Here is a 17870-nt window from a genome sequence, read left to right as displayed (position 1 = left end):
CATGTATTATGAAAGTAAGCGAAACAGAAACAACTGCATTTAGTTTAGTGGAAGGAGTTGCTACTTGAATAAGTATAAAGAGAAGCCTTCTTAATGTTGATTATGTCTAACAGAAGTCGCCACTAAGCTGAAACAGGTGTTCGTAAATCATACACATTAAAATGGTTATTTTGATTGTCTAACAGAAGAAGTTGCAATGCTTAAACAAAAACATTTGCTAGTTCAACGATCAAAATAAATCCGCAGGCATTCCTCGTAAAATAGAAGAGAATGCTAGTTGCGATTAAGTCTAACAGAAGAAATTGATATTAGTCAAACGGACAAAGTTGCTACATTCGTTCGTTCAAGAAGTGCAACCAAAGAAGTATAGCAAAAATGCTTGCTCTGCTTAGTAAGTCTAACGGAAGAAGTTGCTACTTCGCTAGACGTTTAGCAGACGACGTTTCTGCAATACACGGAGACATAAAAATTAAGAAGAAGGGGATGCTAGCTGTGATGTCATGAATAACCGAGGGCAAGCGAGAGCGCGATAGTTGCTTGCCGAAGCATTCGCTGATCGTGTCTAATGTTCGTGACTAAACGTTGGGCTACGTGTAAGCGTCTGAGCGAGAGCGAGAAAGCGAGCGAAGCGATTGTAGAAATTAAAGCAACAATATTACGCATATGCATGCATTGTAAGAGTAAGCGAAACAGAAACAATTGCAGTCTGTGTAGTGGAAGAAGTTGCTACTTGAATAAGTATAAAGGCAAGCCAATGTTATGCATTAGAGGATGTTGTCTAGAGTTGATTATGTCTAAGTTGCTACATGTCAAACGGAAGCCGTTGCTACTTCTCTAAATGTATAACAGAAGACGTTGCCTCAATACACGAAGGCGCAAATGTTAAAGAGAAGATGATGATGGCTGTGATATTATGCATAACCGAAGTTGTTGTTAAAATGAGAAAGTTCCAAACAGTAGGCGAATGCAAGCGAGAGCACAATAGTCGCTAGCCAAAACGTTCGCTGATCGTGTCTAATGTTCGTGACTAGACGTTGGGCTACGGGCTACGTGTAAGCGTCTGAGCGAGAGCGAGCGAAGCGACTGTAGAAATCAAAGCAACAACTTACGCATATGCATGTTTGGAGGAGTAAGCGAAACAGAAACAACTGCATTTAGTTTAGTGGAAGGAGTTGCTACTTGTATAAGTATAAAGAGAAGCCTTCTCAGTGTGATTATGTCTAACAGAAGAAGTGGCCACAAGGCTGAAACAGGTGTTCGTAAATCACAAGACGCTTCTCGCATACACGGAAGAATTTTAATACTAGCTTTGATGAGCAATTAATTATATGTAGAAATTGGGTGTAAAAATTTCGGAGCCGTAGCTTTTACAATTTCGACTGCGTAGTCTGAAAAAATAACATAAGCAGATCGTTATGATGTCTGAATTTAAAATATTACAAAGTGATATTTAACTCAATTAAATTCTCTATTCAAAAGTTATTTAAATGAAATTACAATTTCAGAGTTAAAAATCATTCGAAATGACAATAATTTGATTACAATACTATTCTATATTATTCTACATATGTTATAGTATGGAATAGAATCATATATATATATGTACATATGTATGTATAAATATGAATTGCCAACCGTGAGTGTGTCAGTCTTGTAGTAAATTAAGTTATTATAGAAGTAAAGTCTAAGAGATCTTACTACTTTATTCTTAATATAGTAGTTAGATCTCTCAGACTTACTACTTTATTCTTAATATAGTAGTTAGATCTCTCAGACTTTATTTCTATAATAACTTCATTTTCGAAAATAAATCAAATCCCTTAAACTATGCTTATTCATATTAATTTTTAAAATTTGTTTTATTTGTTGTTTTTCTCAATATAAATCTGCAACGTTAAATTTTAAAAAGATTATATTTCTTATAAATTCATAGCATTAATTGTTTTGTGTGTTACTTAAATAAAAGTGTTTCGAAAATAGCATTTTAAACGCATTGTTGCTGGGACAAACTTTTAGGAAAAACAGCAGCTAGAGAGCAGAAAACAAGCGTAACCACTTCCAGTTTGAATTACGCTTCCATTTCCATTTCCACTTTTACTTCTATTTCCACTTGCACCTGCATTTGCATTTGCATTTTCACCTTTATCTCTGCCTACACTGTTGTGTTTCGTTTAGGAGAGGAGCAGGAGGATGAGAAGCGAGCGAAACAAAAGCCAAAAATCAAGTGAAATGTCTCAAAATTGAAATAAAATGCAGCACAAGTGGGTAAAAGGTTGGGAAGTAAGCAACATATCTGCCATATCTGCAGTCGCGTGTCGAGTTCATGTCGCTATCCTTGTTGCAGCCGCAGTTGCTGTTGCTGTCATTGTCAACATTTCTATTGCAGATGAACAAAGCGGAGTAGTAGTTGGAAATGGACTAGAAAAGCGGCAGCTATGGCGGGGGCGTCGGATCAGAGCGGAAATCAAATAAATATGCGCATGCAAATCGTGGCAAATGGTGGCGATGTCTGTGCAAAGGGGGGCGCAAAAGGGGAAGGGAAAGGGGGCGTGCCTGAGCGCACTCCGCATGCAAATTGCAAATAATTTTGCAGTTTTGTTGGTCTCTGACTCTGGTTCTGGGTCGAGTCTTGGGTGCTAACGTCCGAACATGAACTTCACTTCCGGTCCCAAGAGCCACGCCTATTGGATATGCAAAATATGCCAGAGGACAGGCCAGGAGGAAGGGAGTGGGAGCGGGGAAGGGACGGGGACGGGGATTAAGGGCAGGGAGCACGTGTTGGCGGCGACGCCATTGAAACGATGAATTATGGCGATTTTAACGCCAACTCGACGGGGCGGCAAAGTCAAGACACAAGTGCGATATAAAGCAAAGACAGGCCAAACAAAAGGCGTCTTGTCGTCCAACTGCAGCAGTTACACAGACAGAGACACACTCCCTACACACACACACACACACACACACATATACTTTCAGCTACTGAGACAGTCGCGCGTTATCTGACAATGGAACGAAGCCCATCGCGAGCTTTTGCCTTTTGCCTGGCGCTGCCTTTTGCCTGGTCGCCATTTTCGTTTGTGAATAATGACCTAAAATTGTAATGACTACAAGGCACGTTCTCGATATAAAGCATGTACGTAGTGTATGTGTGTGTGTGTTTGTGTATGTGCACAAGTGTAGTCTCTGCTCCACACAGCAAGTGATGGCTGACTAAGTAGACTTCCGCTTTTCAATTAAGCTCACATATTGTTGCCGAGGTGTTTTATGCACGATTTGCACGACAGTTGCTTTTATTAAATTGCCAACGTAAAATAACAACAACAAGAGAGAGAGGAGGAGAACAGCAAACAGCAATAACAACATATTACAGACTAAACATGGGGCGTGGGGGCAACGTTATTCGATTCGACTGCCAAGATAAATGTTGCAAACAACACGCCAATGATTAAGAGTAAAGAGTTTCAGATCCAATTGAAAACGCACCTTCAAAAGCGTTGCATATAAAATACATATTTCGATTTTAATTGCTTTAAAGTTGTTACTACATACATCGCCAGCAATTAATTTACAATTTTAATTTATCACTCCCATAATCGGCATTAATAGCATAAAGACTCAGCCGGAAATAGAGAATTAAGCATAAAGCATAAAGCGAAATTATAATTGTATTCACGTTGACCCGCTAATTGCAGCATTTAAGGTGTTCGACAATAATGTGCAAAATTAAAGACAATATTCGATGGCTGCCAATTACATTTCCAGTAATGTGAAATAATATTCTGTTGAGTTTGCGCTGCAAATATGTTATTTAATAATTTGCTTCTTGCTGCTTGGCGTGATAAAGATTGAATGCTTTAAGTAGCGAAGCAGAAATGAAATTCAACATACATGAAAGTTGCCATTGCAAATGCTTGCACTAGTTGAGGATTATTGCGGATTACTCTTTTCATCTATAAGAATTCACGGTTCTGCATTTTCTTAAAATAATAAATAATGTTCAATACAAACTGAAAAAAACATCTTCGATAATCATTCGTGATGTTGAAATATGTCAAAATATTATGTTTTTTATAATTGATGGATTGAAAATAAAAAAAGCAACATAATTTCTAAAATAACTGATTAAATAAACATGAAACATCGTCTTTCGTATTTGTGATTTAAGATTTGTCAGCATTTACTGTTATTAAAAAATATTTTACTACTGTTATACTCTATATCTATATATATGAAAATAAATCTACTTAATATGTATAAAATACTAATTATACTATATACATATAATGAATAGTATATTCAGTATAAAAACACGAGTATGTTTAGTATTTTTAAATGTAATAACCTCTTTCGTTAAAAATGAATATACTAAATGTGTAAAAATACTAATTATATTATATATAAAAATAATTGTATATTTACTATTTGCATATTAGTATATTTATACTATACTGATACTATATACTATTATTTTTATATAAATTATACTTATTGTTTTATACATATTTTGTATCTATATTTGCAATTAAAAAAGTATAATTATTAAATGTATATTTTAATTAAAGAGATAACATTTTTTTAAATAAAAACTGTTGCTAAATTTATGAAATTTATGTTTCAATTAAATAAGCATATTTTACTTCATATAAACGCTTTTGCCAGAATACGTATTCAAAGTATTAAAGTTAAATGTTGAGGTATTTAATGCATTTCTTTCATAACAATTTAATATTTAATTTCATATAATCATTTTTGCCTAAAAACGACTTCAAAGTATTAAAGCTAAATGTTTAGTTATTTCATTTTGTTTTATAGATGAATTTATTATTTATATTTTTGAAAATAATGAGTATTCTCAGCAAATGCTATTTTGATATTTTGTATTTCTGGAAGCATTTTTGGTGCTCGCTGCAGCGCATCTGGCATTCGGAGTGAATCGACTCTGCAGCTTGGGGCACGTTTAAGTATAAAGCGAGCATAGAAATATGGTTACGCCCAGAGTGAGCTGGCAGCCAGCAGCCGGCAGCCAGTGCTCATTTATTAGGAGAGCTAAGAGGATTCAACTTGCTCCATTCATGCCTTTGACTGCTTCGCATTTGTCAGCGTCCAAACTGCAACGCCCGAAAGTAGGCAACGCTCTTTTTCAGCTTTGCCCCCATCACGTGCGGTAATAACTGAAGCTGACGCTGAAGCTGAAGCTGCACTCTGCTCACTGCTCAGTGCTCTCATTGCATTGATAAATTAGCCAAGTGGCCTGTGCAAATGTTCAAATGGTCAAAAGAAACGCGCACAGCAACAGCACTCAATGTATGTAAAGCATGCTGAAGTTTTGCTTCCCAGCTGCGTTTCCAGTTTTTCTCTCTGCCTCACAGTCAAAGCTCTCTAGACGCGCAATAGCGATGGCGATGGCGATGGCGATGTAATGGTCACCTTCTTGTTAGAAACGTTGTGCGAAGAAGTTTTTGAAAAACTTCCAGTTCTTATCTAGGCACATTTGTCATACAAAGAACTGAAATAAATGTCCACTTCAGCAGCAGCAAGCAATGCCACACAACTGAGCAGAGGAAGCAGAGAAGGCGAATGGGGAGGAAGCAGAATAGCATTCAGATGGGGAAAGAAGCTGAGAGGAGAAGGCCTTGTACGTGCCCATGAGCTGCGGTTTACGAGCAATTTCTTAAAACATATTTTCAATTTCTTTTGGCTCTGCTGTCGCATTTGTTGTGCTCTCGCATTCATATTACGTATACGTATACGACGCCAAGTGCGAGGCGAGGCGAGGCGAGTCGAGTCTCTACCTCTACCTCTGCTATCTTTAAATGTATCTGCTATTTTTTTTGTGTGTATCTTTTTGTTGTAATGTTGTATTTATCTGGGCTTATTTTTCATTCGCCACAGGACTTTGTTCAAGGACTCTCGATACTGTCGCGCGGATCCGTCGAGGAGAAACTGCGCTGGACCTTCTCGTTGTACGACATCAATGGCGACGGCTTCATTACGAGGGAAGAAATGACTGACATTGTGACTGCTATATACGAGCTGATGGGCCGCCTGCCCGACGAGTGTCCCGAGGAGGAGAAGATCAAAGGCAAAGTGGAGCAAATCTTTCAGGTGGGTACTCCTCTTCCTTCCCTCCTTCCTTCTGTCCTTCAGTCCATCAGTCCTTTGGTCAGCCAAGCTCAACCCAGCTCAGCTCAGTCCAGCTGGAAGAAACAATGCGCATTACTTATGTTAATTATGCAATATCAATTTGCGCTCGCCTCAAACGACGGCTTATTTACTCTGTATTATGCAAATCAAATTATGTATTTCATTTGTTGGCCATTTGCCAAGACACACACACACACACATCTACACAGTGCAAATGTCGTTGTGGAAATGGCACTGTAACTATGACTATGACTATGGCTATGACTATGGGCATTGCCATCATGTGGTCGGAGCCATTCCAGCTGTCCAGATTGTCGACTTGCTGGACTTGGGCTCCTTTTGGCTTGCCAGTCACGCATTGTCATTAGCGGTTGTCCCTTGTCCGTTGTCCGCTGTCCGTTGTCCGCTGTCCGATGTCCGCTGTCGTCCTGTTGAATGTCCTCTCTCTCTCTCTCTCTCTCTCCACTTGCCCAACTCAACGTGTGAGCCAGCAACCTTCTACTTCTACATTGTTCCATTGTTCCGGTCATGCTTGTGCTTGTGCTTAAATCAGCCCTTACTTTAAATTTCCTTTCTTTGGCTTCAGTTTGTAAATATTTAAATAAATGCGCAGAAGAATTCGTTGCAACGAAGAAAGTTTTACCTTTGCAAAGAGGTTTGAAGTTAGCTTGCAATGATTGCTAGACATTTCTATAAAAAAAAAATATTCATTTTAAATAATTGACGAACTGGACTTCTTAAAATTCAGACAATACCAGCTGGTAATTAATGATAATCAAATTTAATAAAATGTTGTAATAATAAGTAACGAATATGAACAAAAATAATTAAAATCATGCTCAATAACCAAAGGAAACTGTTTGCATTTAAGATGAAATTCACATTCCGAGGAGAAGGAGAGTTTGTTTCTATTCGCCACTCATTAGTAAACGGGTATTAAGTTTACTGAATATGTGTACAACAGGCAGAAAGGAGCATCTCCTAACCCATCAAGTATATTTACTATTCAACGGCAGAGACAATATAGACATGTTCCTCTGTCTGTCTGGTTATCTGTTTGCTCGCATATTAGTATATTTTGGTATTATTTAAGAATAATATCTGTAGTGGTAGTTGTTATATTAAACTTAATACTTATTATTATTGGCATATTTTTGAATTTTTTGATAATATTTATTAATGAATGAGCGTAGTAGTATATCGATATATGAAATATAGTATTTGGTATATTTGAGTATTTTTTTCGGTATAATGATTTAGTATGTTTTCAGAATACTGTCCGAATTAATGTAGTACCATTTCGATATATTAAATAAAGCTCTTGTTATGTTTGAGTATTTTTTCGGTATATTTACCAAATATAGTTTAACAATTATTATCATAATAGTATAATTTAGTATTATTTGGTATTATTTAACAATAATACCCGAATGGGTGTGGAAGTATATCCATATATTAAAAATAACTCTTGGTATTTTTGAGTATTGTTCGGTTCATGGATTTGGTATATTTTTACAATAATGTCTGAATTATATATTTTCATAATAATGTCAGAATTAAAGAAGTAACATATTAATATATTATTTTTATAGTATTCTTTCGGGGTATTTATTAGATACTTTAGACAATAATGCCTGACAGTTTTTGCTTTTATTCAAAATAGATAGCGGATATCTCACAATCGAGCACACACACAATCGACTGTAGCTTTCAAATTCAAATTGTGGAAGAATAAATACATTTGTTTTGGCAAATATTTCTAAAAATCCAAACAAATGAATATAGAAATAAGAACAATACGAAAATGTGTAAAATTGAAAATACTATATATCTATATATTCAATTATCCGAATATTTTATCCAACTAATGCAACTCGCACTAGACAATTGATTAATGTGTGAATATATGATTTATGTGTCAACAGAAAATGGACATTAATCGCGATGGCGTCGTGACGTTGGAGGAGTTCTTGGAGGCGTGCCGCAACGATGATGCCATATCCAGGTCGATGTCTGTCTTCGACACAGCATTCTGACCATATCCGACTGACAAGGGTGATGAGTACACGGTGCGGCGACGACGACGCAGTCGCAGCCAGCAACAGCAGCAGCAAGAACAGCACAAACATCATCAGAAGCAAATGGAGCCGGAGAAACGTAAGTCAAACAACAAGATGAAACAGCAACAGCAACAGCAAAAACATAGCACAAGACACCAAGGGCAGCCAAGTGTTGTCATGTCATCGATATGGATGACGCGAGCACGGCAACAACAACCACAACAACAACAGCAACCACTACGACAACAATAACCAATTGCACAAGCAACAACAACAACAACAACAACTGCAGCTGCAACATTAAATACAGGTCAAAAAGGGAAAGACAGCGACATCCGAAAGTGAACTACGCTCACGATGATGACGATGACGATGAATACGATGATGAGGAAGAAGATGATGATGATGATGATGATGAAGAAGAAGAAGAGGAGGAGGAAGAGGAGCAGAGACGTTTGATGAGCGGCAACGGCAGATCGCAGACAAGGAGTCGATCCATTTGCAGGCACTGTCAACGACCGCAGTCCGAGCTGCAGTCGCGTCAATTGCCGACATCGTCGCTGCGACTGCGCAAAAGCCACTCGAAGTCACGGAGTCAACAGAAGCGCAACAAGAGCAAGCAGCGTCATCATCATCAGCATCACCAACAGCCACAGCAACAGCAACAGCAACAGCTGCCGCGTTGGCCAGAGCTGAATGTGGCTAACGAGCAGGCGATACGCTTCCGGTGTCCGCAAGTGGGTCCCCAAGTGGGCAGAGATCTGCACACGCCGCAGCCGATGCATTTCCACCATCCGCAGCAGCTCGGCCATAGCCAGAGCCAGAGCCAAGCTCAAGTTCAGGCTCAAGTCCAGCCACCGAAGCCGGCGACGAAGAGCAAAAGCAAGCACAAGCATCGACATCACCATCACAATCAACATCAACATCAACACCAGCAAAGGACGACGCCATCAGCTGCCAAAGCTGCACTGCCAACGCCGCAGCCGCCGCCACCGCCACCACCACCACCTCCACCACCGCCGCCGCCGCCGCCACCACCACCACAGCCACCTCTTCCGCCACTGCAGCCGCTGGCCTTGGCTGGCCTGGAGAGCAACGGCCAAGTGGGGGAGCTGCCAAGCACACCGGATTCGCCATCCCTGGTGACAGTCAGCACCTGGTACACGGTGGCCAAGCAGGGCGTATCCTGTTAGTGGGCTTTTCACTTGTAAATTGTACTCACACCTATCGCCATTGCTTTGCGTACTTGCTGTCTTAGTAGAAGACTCGCTGTCGCTCTCCCTCTCTCTCTCTCTCTTTCTCTCTGTTGTCCAGTGAGTACCTCTGAGACTTTCCTTGGGTTTCGCAATTGCATGACGACCGACGGGTTCCACGCACACACACACACATACACACACTCCAAATGTCCGAAATCCAAAAGCAAAACAGCCAAAATCAATAGCACAAAACACTTGTTGTCTCTTTCTGCTGGAGTTTGAAATTGCGATTCGTAGGCTCATAGAATATATACAAGAAAAGTTTTTTTTTTTTTTTTTTAAATTATTTTTAAGATATGCATTCAGTGTAATTTGCCGTATTATAATCAATATACTCGCATCTATATTTATTTTTGTTATATTCCCACATTTTTTTCTCGATATTTTGCTTTCTCTCTCGATGTGGGGCAGAGTTAAAGATTCTATGTGAAATTATATGAATGTTGCAAATGTAAAATGTGTTATAGTGTTAACTAGTATTGACTAGAAACCCCTAAATGTATGTATAACATAATAGCTACAAAAATAATTCAATATTGATTCAAAAAAGAAACAAAACAAAATAAACAACAACAACAAAACAAAATATGAACAAAACGAATATGATTTGAAACCCAATTTGCATTTTGTGTTTAATTTTGATTGCTTTTTCAATTTGGCGAAATCAAATTGTCATAGTAAAAAGGGAAACCCCAAAAACAAAAAAAAAAAAAACAAAACAAAACAAAACAAAAATCGACGTTAGCTGTGATGAAAATTGAACTACTTTAATCTACAAAAATCGAATTAATACAAAGGAAACCAAAACTATGCAACTAGCAAATCAAAGGCATACAATTAAACTAAACTAATCTAATATGTTACAAAAGCTCCGATAAATTGCTCAATACGAATAAATGCAAATGCGATTGTGTGTGCCTGTACGTGTGTGAGTGTGTGTGTGTGTCATATAATTCCATCAGAATTCAACAAGCAGAGACTTATTGTTAGTTATGATCGATCTGACCCTCAGAAGCATGCTTTACTTTTTCCGTTGGTCTTAATACTAAGCAATGAAAAAAGTGTAGCATAATTTTAGGGGCTAAGTCGATCAAAACTTTGGAATAGAATTTATATACTCTTTTTTTATAAATTGCATATTATTTTTTATGTTTTTAAAATTATGTTTTCTTGAATTATGTAAAATAACAAATACAAACTCTTTCTCTGTAGAGTAACTCTGCGTATACGTGATGCTTTTGTGAATGGTTTTTACTACGGAATTATTTGCATTAAATTGCTAATTAAATACAACAAAAACAAAAAAAAAATAACATAAATGATTTCAATTAAAATCGTAGATCGTGGGGGAATGGAAATTGAATTTGAGTTTAAAGTTTAATCAATTTAATGGACCAACGCAGAAAAAAACGGCATTAAGGGATTGAAAATATTTGCATAAAATGTTCAAATTGTATTTAAGGGCTTAGTTTGATGCTGACATTATTATTATTTTTTACATATTGTTTTCAACACTTGAAATTCATTTCAAACGTATTACCTTTGCATTATGGTAAATAATTAATACTCATCGTGTGTGTGTGTTAGAAAATGCGAAGCAAATGAATTGGCAGCGAAAGCGAACGTGAACGAAAAAAAAGAGTTGCAAAAATGTATCCATATATATGTATAAATATATATATTTATATGTCTATGTGTATGTCTGTTATATGTGTTTTTATTTGTTCTATTGCTGTTAAAACAAACAATTACAATATGGCTGCAATTTGGTCGGACGGAAAACGAAACGAAACGAAACGAAACGTGTTTGCAGTTGCTCGTTACCTTTTACTAACTGTTATTGCTATCTGTTTGTGCTGTGCTATTTTTTAATACATATGATTTGTTGTTGTTTTCTTTTGCCATAAGCAAACACACACCAACACACACAAATGAAAATTATAACACCACACACACGCACAGAAATTGAGTGCGCGACACATTGAGAACATGCATGGAATTGAAATTCTTGTACGCCAATTAAAATATGTGCTTCTCTTCTTCTTTCCTTTTCTTTCTTTCTCTTTCTATCTTTTTCTCCATCTTCTTGTTGCCATTGCTGCCGGCTGCCTGCTACAATATCTCATACACACACACACACACACACACATACCAACACACAGAAATATGCATAGCAACAAAATGAATTATGAACGACGAAGTGAGAGGCGAATATGTGAAATTGAAACCGAGCGCGAATTGTCAAGCTAACACAACTGCGAAATGGCCATAAATACAAGTATATGCAATTATCGACAAGAGTGTGAATGTGTTTATGTTTGACACTTGTGAGCAGCACACTACGATCATAGACAGCACTGACAAACAGCTATGGAATAAGTTACCGAGTTCACACCAAATGTTATTAATATTTATTTCATTTAAAAATGAATAATTTACAAATTTCGTTAGTTTAAGCAATAGTCTACGTTTTCAAAAATAATATATCATCTAAACTAAAATTTGCATCGTTTTGCGATAAGTCAATAGGCAATGAAAAAGTTATCGAGATTCAACTGAAACTACTTTTGAGGTTAGGATGAAAAGTGATTAAAAAAATTATGAAAGCAATGCAATATTGTATATCTTAGTACAGTGTTTAATATCTTTCTGAAAAGTTGCTTTATTTTCGATAAATCTAGCGACAGAGAAAAAGTTATCGCAACTCAACTGAAACTACTTTTGAGGTTAGAATGAAAAGTGATGTGAAAAAAATGATGTGCAAGAAATATGTGCTATGTCTGTAGAGTAGATAATGCGTGACTAGAACAAAGTGCTGACATTCACACAAACACACACACTTCGAAAGAGAGAGTCAAAGACATTGGCTGCATAATTTATGAAGAGCAACACTGTTGCTGCATTTATTGGCCACTCACGTTGTGGAGACAACCAGCGATAAAGTTCTCGATATGCAATTATCGTCAATTTGCCGAAAATGCAATTTGCATTGCCATTGCCCAGATTCCCCAGATTGACAAACGTGCTCGGGGGCTCATGTTCGCATTCGTGTTCGTGTTCGTGTTCGGTATTCGAATACACTCGAATACACTCGTACACATGTGTAAGTATAGTATGTAATGTGTGTGTGCGCGATTTTAATTGATTGTATTGCTCGATGGGGCGTGCCCACAAAAGTATGCAACAGCATTTTCCCAATGACTGCATGCGTAACGAAAGCTTTATTCCAAATATAAATAAATATATAGAAAGAACTACCGACTAGAGAACGTATGTTAAAAATAAATAAATTGATTAAACGTAATAATAGTAAATTGTAAAAAACAAAAATATTAGAGAAATGCTATATTTATACGAAATGCAAAACCATACGAAAAACTTAATAAGAAAAGTAAAAGCAAAAGCAAAAGCAAGACGAATGTCGAGTGTCGTTTCTCTCGTTCAAGTTATTTTGCCAACAGCTGTTAAAGTTCCGGAACTGCCAACAACAAATTTACATAAAATTATGATAAACAACAACTGAACAACAAATTGAAATCAATGTGCTGATGGTAAACATATCAGAATTTACCATTTCGACAAAAGTTCGTGACAGTTACAGTTACAGAATTAAACTTATAAACGAAGAAATTGCAAGTTCAATAAATGAAAATGAAAAGAGAATGCAAAATAGTTAATACTGTTGCCCAAGTTTTTTGGGTTGATTGTGCTTTTAAAGTCACTTCTTCAATCTGATCGAAAAATCTATACCGAGACCTTAATGTAATTGAGGGATCTAATGAGAGCAGCTAATACCAACAAAAATGAATTTCATATTCATATTTTGTTGTTGTTATTATTTTTTGCATTGATGCTATGCAAAGTTTCAATCCGTAATCTCAATAGAATAAAAATCACATACATATTAAGAGAAAGAGATTAACTGGACGAAAATCTATACTTCATATACATATACATACATAGCGTATACTTAACTTATGTAATTGTGTGTGCGTGTGTGTGTGAAAGAAAGAACAAATCAAATGGAAGCGCAATGCTTGAATCTAAAATTGGACCACAAAAGCCATAAAAAAAATGAAAAACATAAACTAAAACAAAGCAAAAATCTTAAATGTAGTAGTTTTCATGAATAACAAAGAATATATTCATATTGTATGTATAAAAAAAACTCAAATACGATATTTATCAAAAAATATTGGTGTATTGTATTTTTATAGATAGACCTAAGATACACACAACACACAACACAACACAACTACGAGTATTAGGCAAAATTCTATTGTTCGCCACAATCGAAGTCAACAATAGCTAAAAGCCCAGATTGATAATTGATGTAAATAGTTAGTCGTTTATTTTTGATGGTCAAAGTACAGAACACAACACACAGAAAACTATATGAAACGAAAACGAATCAAATCACTAAGAGAAAAATATATATCCGAACTCAATTAAACGGAATTGGAAACATTTGATTCATGTGCCCCATCACACACTGTTTTTTTTTCGGATATTATCCGTTCAATCTACCATGAATATGTGTATCTATATATATATATATATACATATATATTATTAGCTGTAGTCTTCCAATAACACAAATCTCAACAGAACTCCAATCTGCCTTGGCCTGCGAGAATGAGAATGAGAATGAGACAAAGAACAAGAACTAGAAAACGAAAACGAAAAAGAACCAAGAGCGAGTGCAAAGAAACTATAACTAATCCACTTAGACAACCTGTAGCAATTTGGTACCTTAGCTGAAACACCTAAAAAAGCTTTCAATTTTACAACTAAACACACACAAATACAATATCTGCACCAAGTGCGGTAGTTAAAAACAAAAACAAAATACATACACACAAACCAACATTTCAGCAACAACAACAAGAAGAACCTAAAGACATTTCAATTTCTCGATTTGTCGCACTAGAAAACTGTGTCCAATTTAAAAGTCAAACAAAAAACTTAAGAAAACCCCAATTAAACAATAAATGTTATCTTAATCAAAGCATAAATTAAAGCGAAAAAAAACCAATATGAAATTCAAGTTAAAAGTTGAAATTAAAATGAAATTGGAGAAAAAAAAACACGATTAACAATAGTTACAGAATATTGCATTATTTTTAGATAAATGTTGACACTGAGTACGAATACGGATAATTATGAGAAATTAAACCCTTAAGCAACACAAACTACTAAATCTTTAACTATATCTATCGTATATATTTAACAACTTAGCCTCGACAATTTAAAACTCTAACTTCATTCATTATTACTAACTAACTAGATAAATCTATACTAAACTAACTTTGCTCCTTCGAAATATATTGGTTTCTTGTTATTTAACTAACTAAAAAAATGAAATGAGATAATACAATAACAATTTGAAACTATTATAGAGTATACAACAGATACTTTACCCTATACAAATGAAAACAAAACCGAAGAAAAGCACGACAATATGCCAACTGTTCAAAATAAAAGATAGAAAGACCCACTCAATGCCAAGCAAATCAAATAAAAATCAAATCAAATCGAATCAAAACCGATATTCACCCACATCGAACACACTTTGACCCACCCAAAGAAAAAACAAAAACTGCGTTCTCAAATAATCAAAAAAAAAAAAACAAAACGAAAAATCACTAGAAATCTTTAATCTTTACAAAGGGTATTCAATTAGCTTGATTGCGGTCTGAGGCAGTTGGAATGTGAAGAGTTTTGACTAAGCAGCACGTTTTTTACTGCTGCTATTCCTTCAATCCAATTACTGTGGGATTGTGTACATACATCCATAACATCATCTTTTCAGCAAATGGATAAACCGAACATAAAGAAATTTTTTCCAAAATCTGCTGTGTTTCAAAGAGATTGAAGATTTGCTGCAGCTTGGAGTACTGTAATTACTTCGCATAAGGAATCGTAGTCTAGTAATTAGAAAAGTGTCAAAATTTGCAAAACGGAATAAATAAGTATTACGAGTCAAATTTCCGTTCAAAAAATTTCTGGGCCTAAGCCTAAATCAAAAGAATCCAATAAAAATGAAAGAGTGTTATACATAATTGTATATAGTTTATACTTGTTCACGTTGGTTTTTTTTTTAAACTAAATTTTATAAAACTGTTAAAATCAAATTTTACCAAAAAAAAAAAAAAAAAAACAAAAAACCATAAAATAAATAAAAATGAAGATGATAAGAATATAACGAAACTAAACCTCTTGGTCAGTAGTAGAAAATACGAGTATTTAACAAAAGCCAATAAAAGAACTAAATGTGAACAAAAAAATCTCGTTTTAGAGAATTTTCTATTAGGTGTTATTTTAAGTACTGTTTTTTTTTTTAATTGTTAATGTTGCAAGGCAGAAACTTGAAACGAACATGGTACCAAATTTACTGTAAAAAAAAAAACAAAACTAAAAAATAAAGATTATAATAAATGTATATTTTTTGTTTTATGAATTACTAAAGAAAATAAAACTATGAGTAGATGGGAGAAAATACATGTCATAGCATTAGACTAAGTAAATTAAATGTATTTAAAACAATTTCAGTGTGACTTACGTAAACAAATTACAGAGGACAGAGCGGTAAAGTGTCTGTCCTTAATGGACTAGTAAAAATTAAATAAACTAGATGAGATGTTGCGAAGAAGGAAGAAGAAGGTGTGCTCTCACTCTTTCTCTCTCTCTCTTTTAAAGAATACAATATACTGTACACAATATATCAAAAAAAAAAACAAAAGAAACAGAATACTGTTATCAAAAGAACGAGAAGCAAAAACATCCCACAAAGAAAATGTTTTCAAAATGATGTAGTCTTTTATCAAACGAATTGAAGTAATGAATGAATATGAATTCAAGTACTTATTATGAATGTATCAATGTAAATGTTTGCTCACTTCTCTCATCAAAACCCAGAAGCAGACCGAGCTAGAATTTCAAATCGAATTCGAAATCGCTAAAACTGAAAATAAAGAGAAACGAGCTAAGAGCAAAGAGCAAACCCCTAAAAAAATTAACGAGTATATTGTAAAACCAAATAAGATGTTAAAAGAAAAGTAAATGAAAATATTGCAAATTGATAATTACGAATATATATATTCTAGTTGTAATGCATAGCTGATCTTTTTTGGTGTACATTTTAAATGAAAAAAACTTTCCATAACAACAAAGAATAAAATACAGTTTTAAAACTAAACAAAAAAAAAAAAAACCAAATCCTTTGAATCCAAATTGCATGACACAAAAAATGCAAGAAGAAAAAAAAGTATTTAAAAAAAAATGAGAAAAAGAGAGAAGAAAAGTAAACAAACATTTGATTGAAACCAAATAATAACACAAAGGAGGAAAAACTTTTTTTTTTTGGTAATGTTAAAATATGCATATAAAAAGAATGTATGAAAAATAAATGCGTAATAAAAACTATGAAAACAAAATTATTCTTTTAACTCAAGCTGAGGGTAAATGGCAAATAAATTGTAGTTTAAGCGCAGCTTGAAAATGTCAATTTAAAATCGAGAAAGCTTCATTTCAAATAGCGGACAACTAACGCAATTTACTGGGCAAAAATGTCACAATTGTTGAACGAAGCGAAAACTAGAAAGTGGAGGCGGAGGGGAATTTCCATGGTAATGCAAACGCTTTGCCATCTACGATAATTTCGACCTAATGCGCTTAAATGCGCCTATTATCAAGGGGCCAGAAGTGGGGGAACAAGTGCTGAGGGTGTGTGTGTGTGTGTGTGTGTGCTTCGTACAAATGCAAATGGAAATGTTGTTTGCCTGTTTACGCCGCATTGTGCACTTTAACATGGCTCGTTGGGTCGCAAAGTTGGCGCCAAACTTTTACTTCATGTAAATTAGCCAATTGCAGCAGCAACGTAGCAACGCAGCAACACAGCAAATCAACTGGAAGCTTTTGGCAGAGGGCAGCCATAAAAGTAGGGTAAAGTTTGATCGCAATGCGATACGAGATCGAGACCTAGACCGATGTGTAATTATAATGCGGTTAGGCACGTGGCAGCCAGGCATGGACAGCAATTTGCTGGCTGCTCTTTTCGTGGAAAGAGGAAAGGAGAAAGGAGAAAGGGGAGAGCTAACTTTGTTCACACAAGTTAACCCAAAGCGACAAGGAAACTCACTTAATTGTTTCATCACCAGCAGCTGGAGTCGGAGACGGAGTCGGAACTGGAGCCACGTGCCCATTGGAGCTTGGTCTGAACTGCTCGATTATTGTAATCGTTAATTAAATCACGTTGGGGTTGAGAAATTAAGTTATTGACAGCACAAGTGTTTTCCTCTTTTTCTTTTTTTGGAAGGAGGGAAACGTGGCTAATTGCTAATCCTCAAGTGCATTGCAAACACGTATCTCTAGTGCGTAGGCTGATTCGCAGCGTGTCACGTGCTTGCCA

At 35.7% G+C, this 17870-nt stretch overlaps 1 protein-coding gene across 1 annotated transcript in view; it reads left to right on the top strand.

The window, feature by feature from the left end:
- LOC117578282 (uncharacterized) overlaps positions 1-10246 on the top strand; it is a 38416-nt gene extending 28170 nt beyond the window's left edge. Inside the window, 4 exon segments of the mRNA XM_034263719.2 lie at positions 5893-6105; positions 8070-8159; positions 8208-8369; positions 8372-10246. Of these exon segments, the coding sequence (XP_034119610.2) occupies positions 5893-6105; positions 8070-8159; positions 8208-8369; positions 8372-9397 (1491 nt within the window). The 3' untranslated portion in view covers positions 9398-10246.
- Positions 10247-17870: the final 7624 nt, after the last annotated feature.

This window comes from Drosophila albomicans, chromosome X (assembly GCF_009650485.2).
Source record: "Drosophila albomicans strain 15112-1751.03 chromosome X, ASM965048v2, whole genome shotgun sequence".
In the NCBI taxonomy this organism is placed as follows: Eukaryota; Metazoa; Arthropoda; class Insecta; order Diptera; family Drosophilidae; genus Drosophila; species Drosophila albomicans.
The sequence above is the reverse complement of the archived record's forward strand: the minus strand, read 5'-3'. Positions and strand labels throughout refer to the sequence as shown.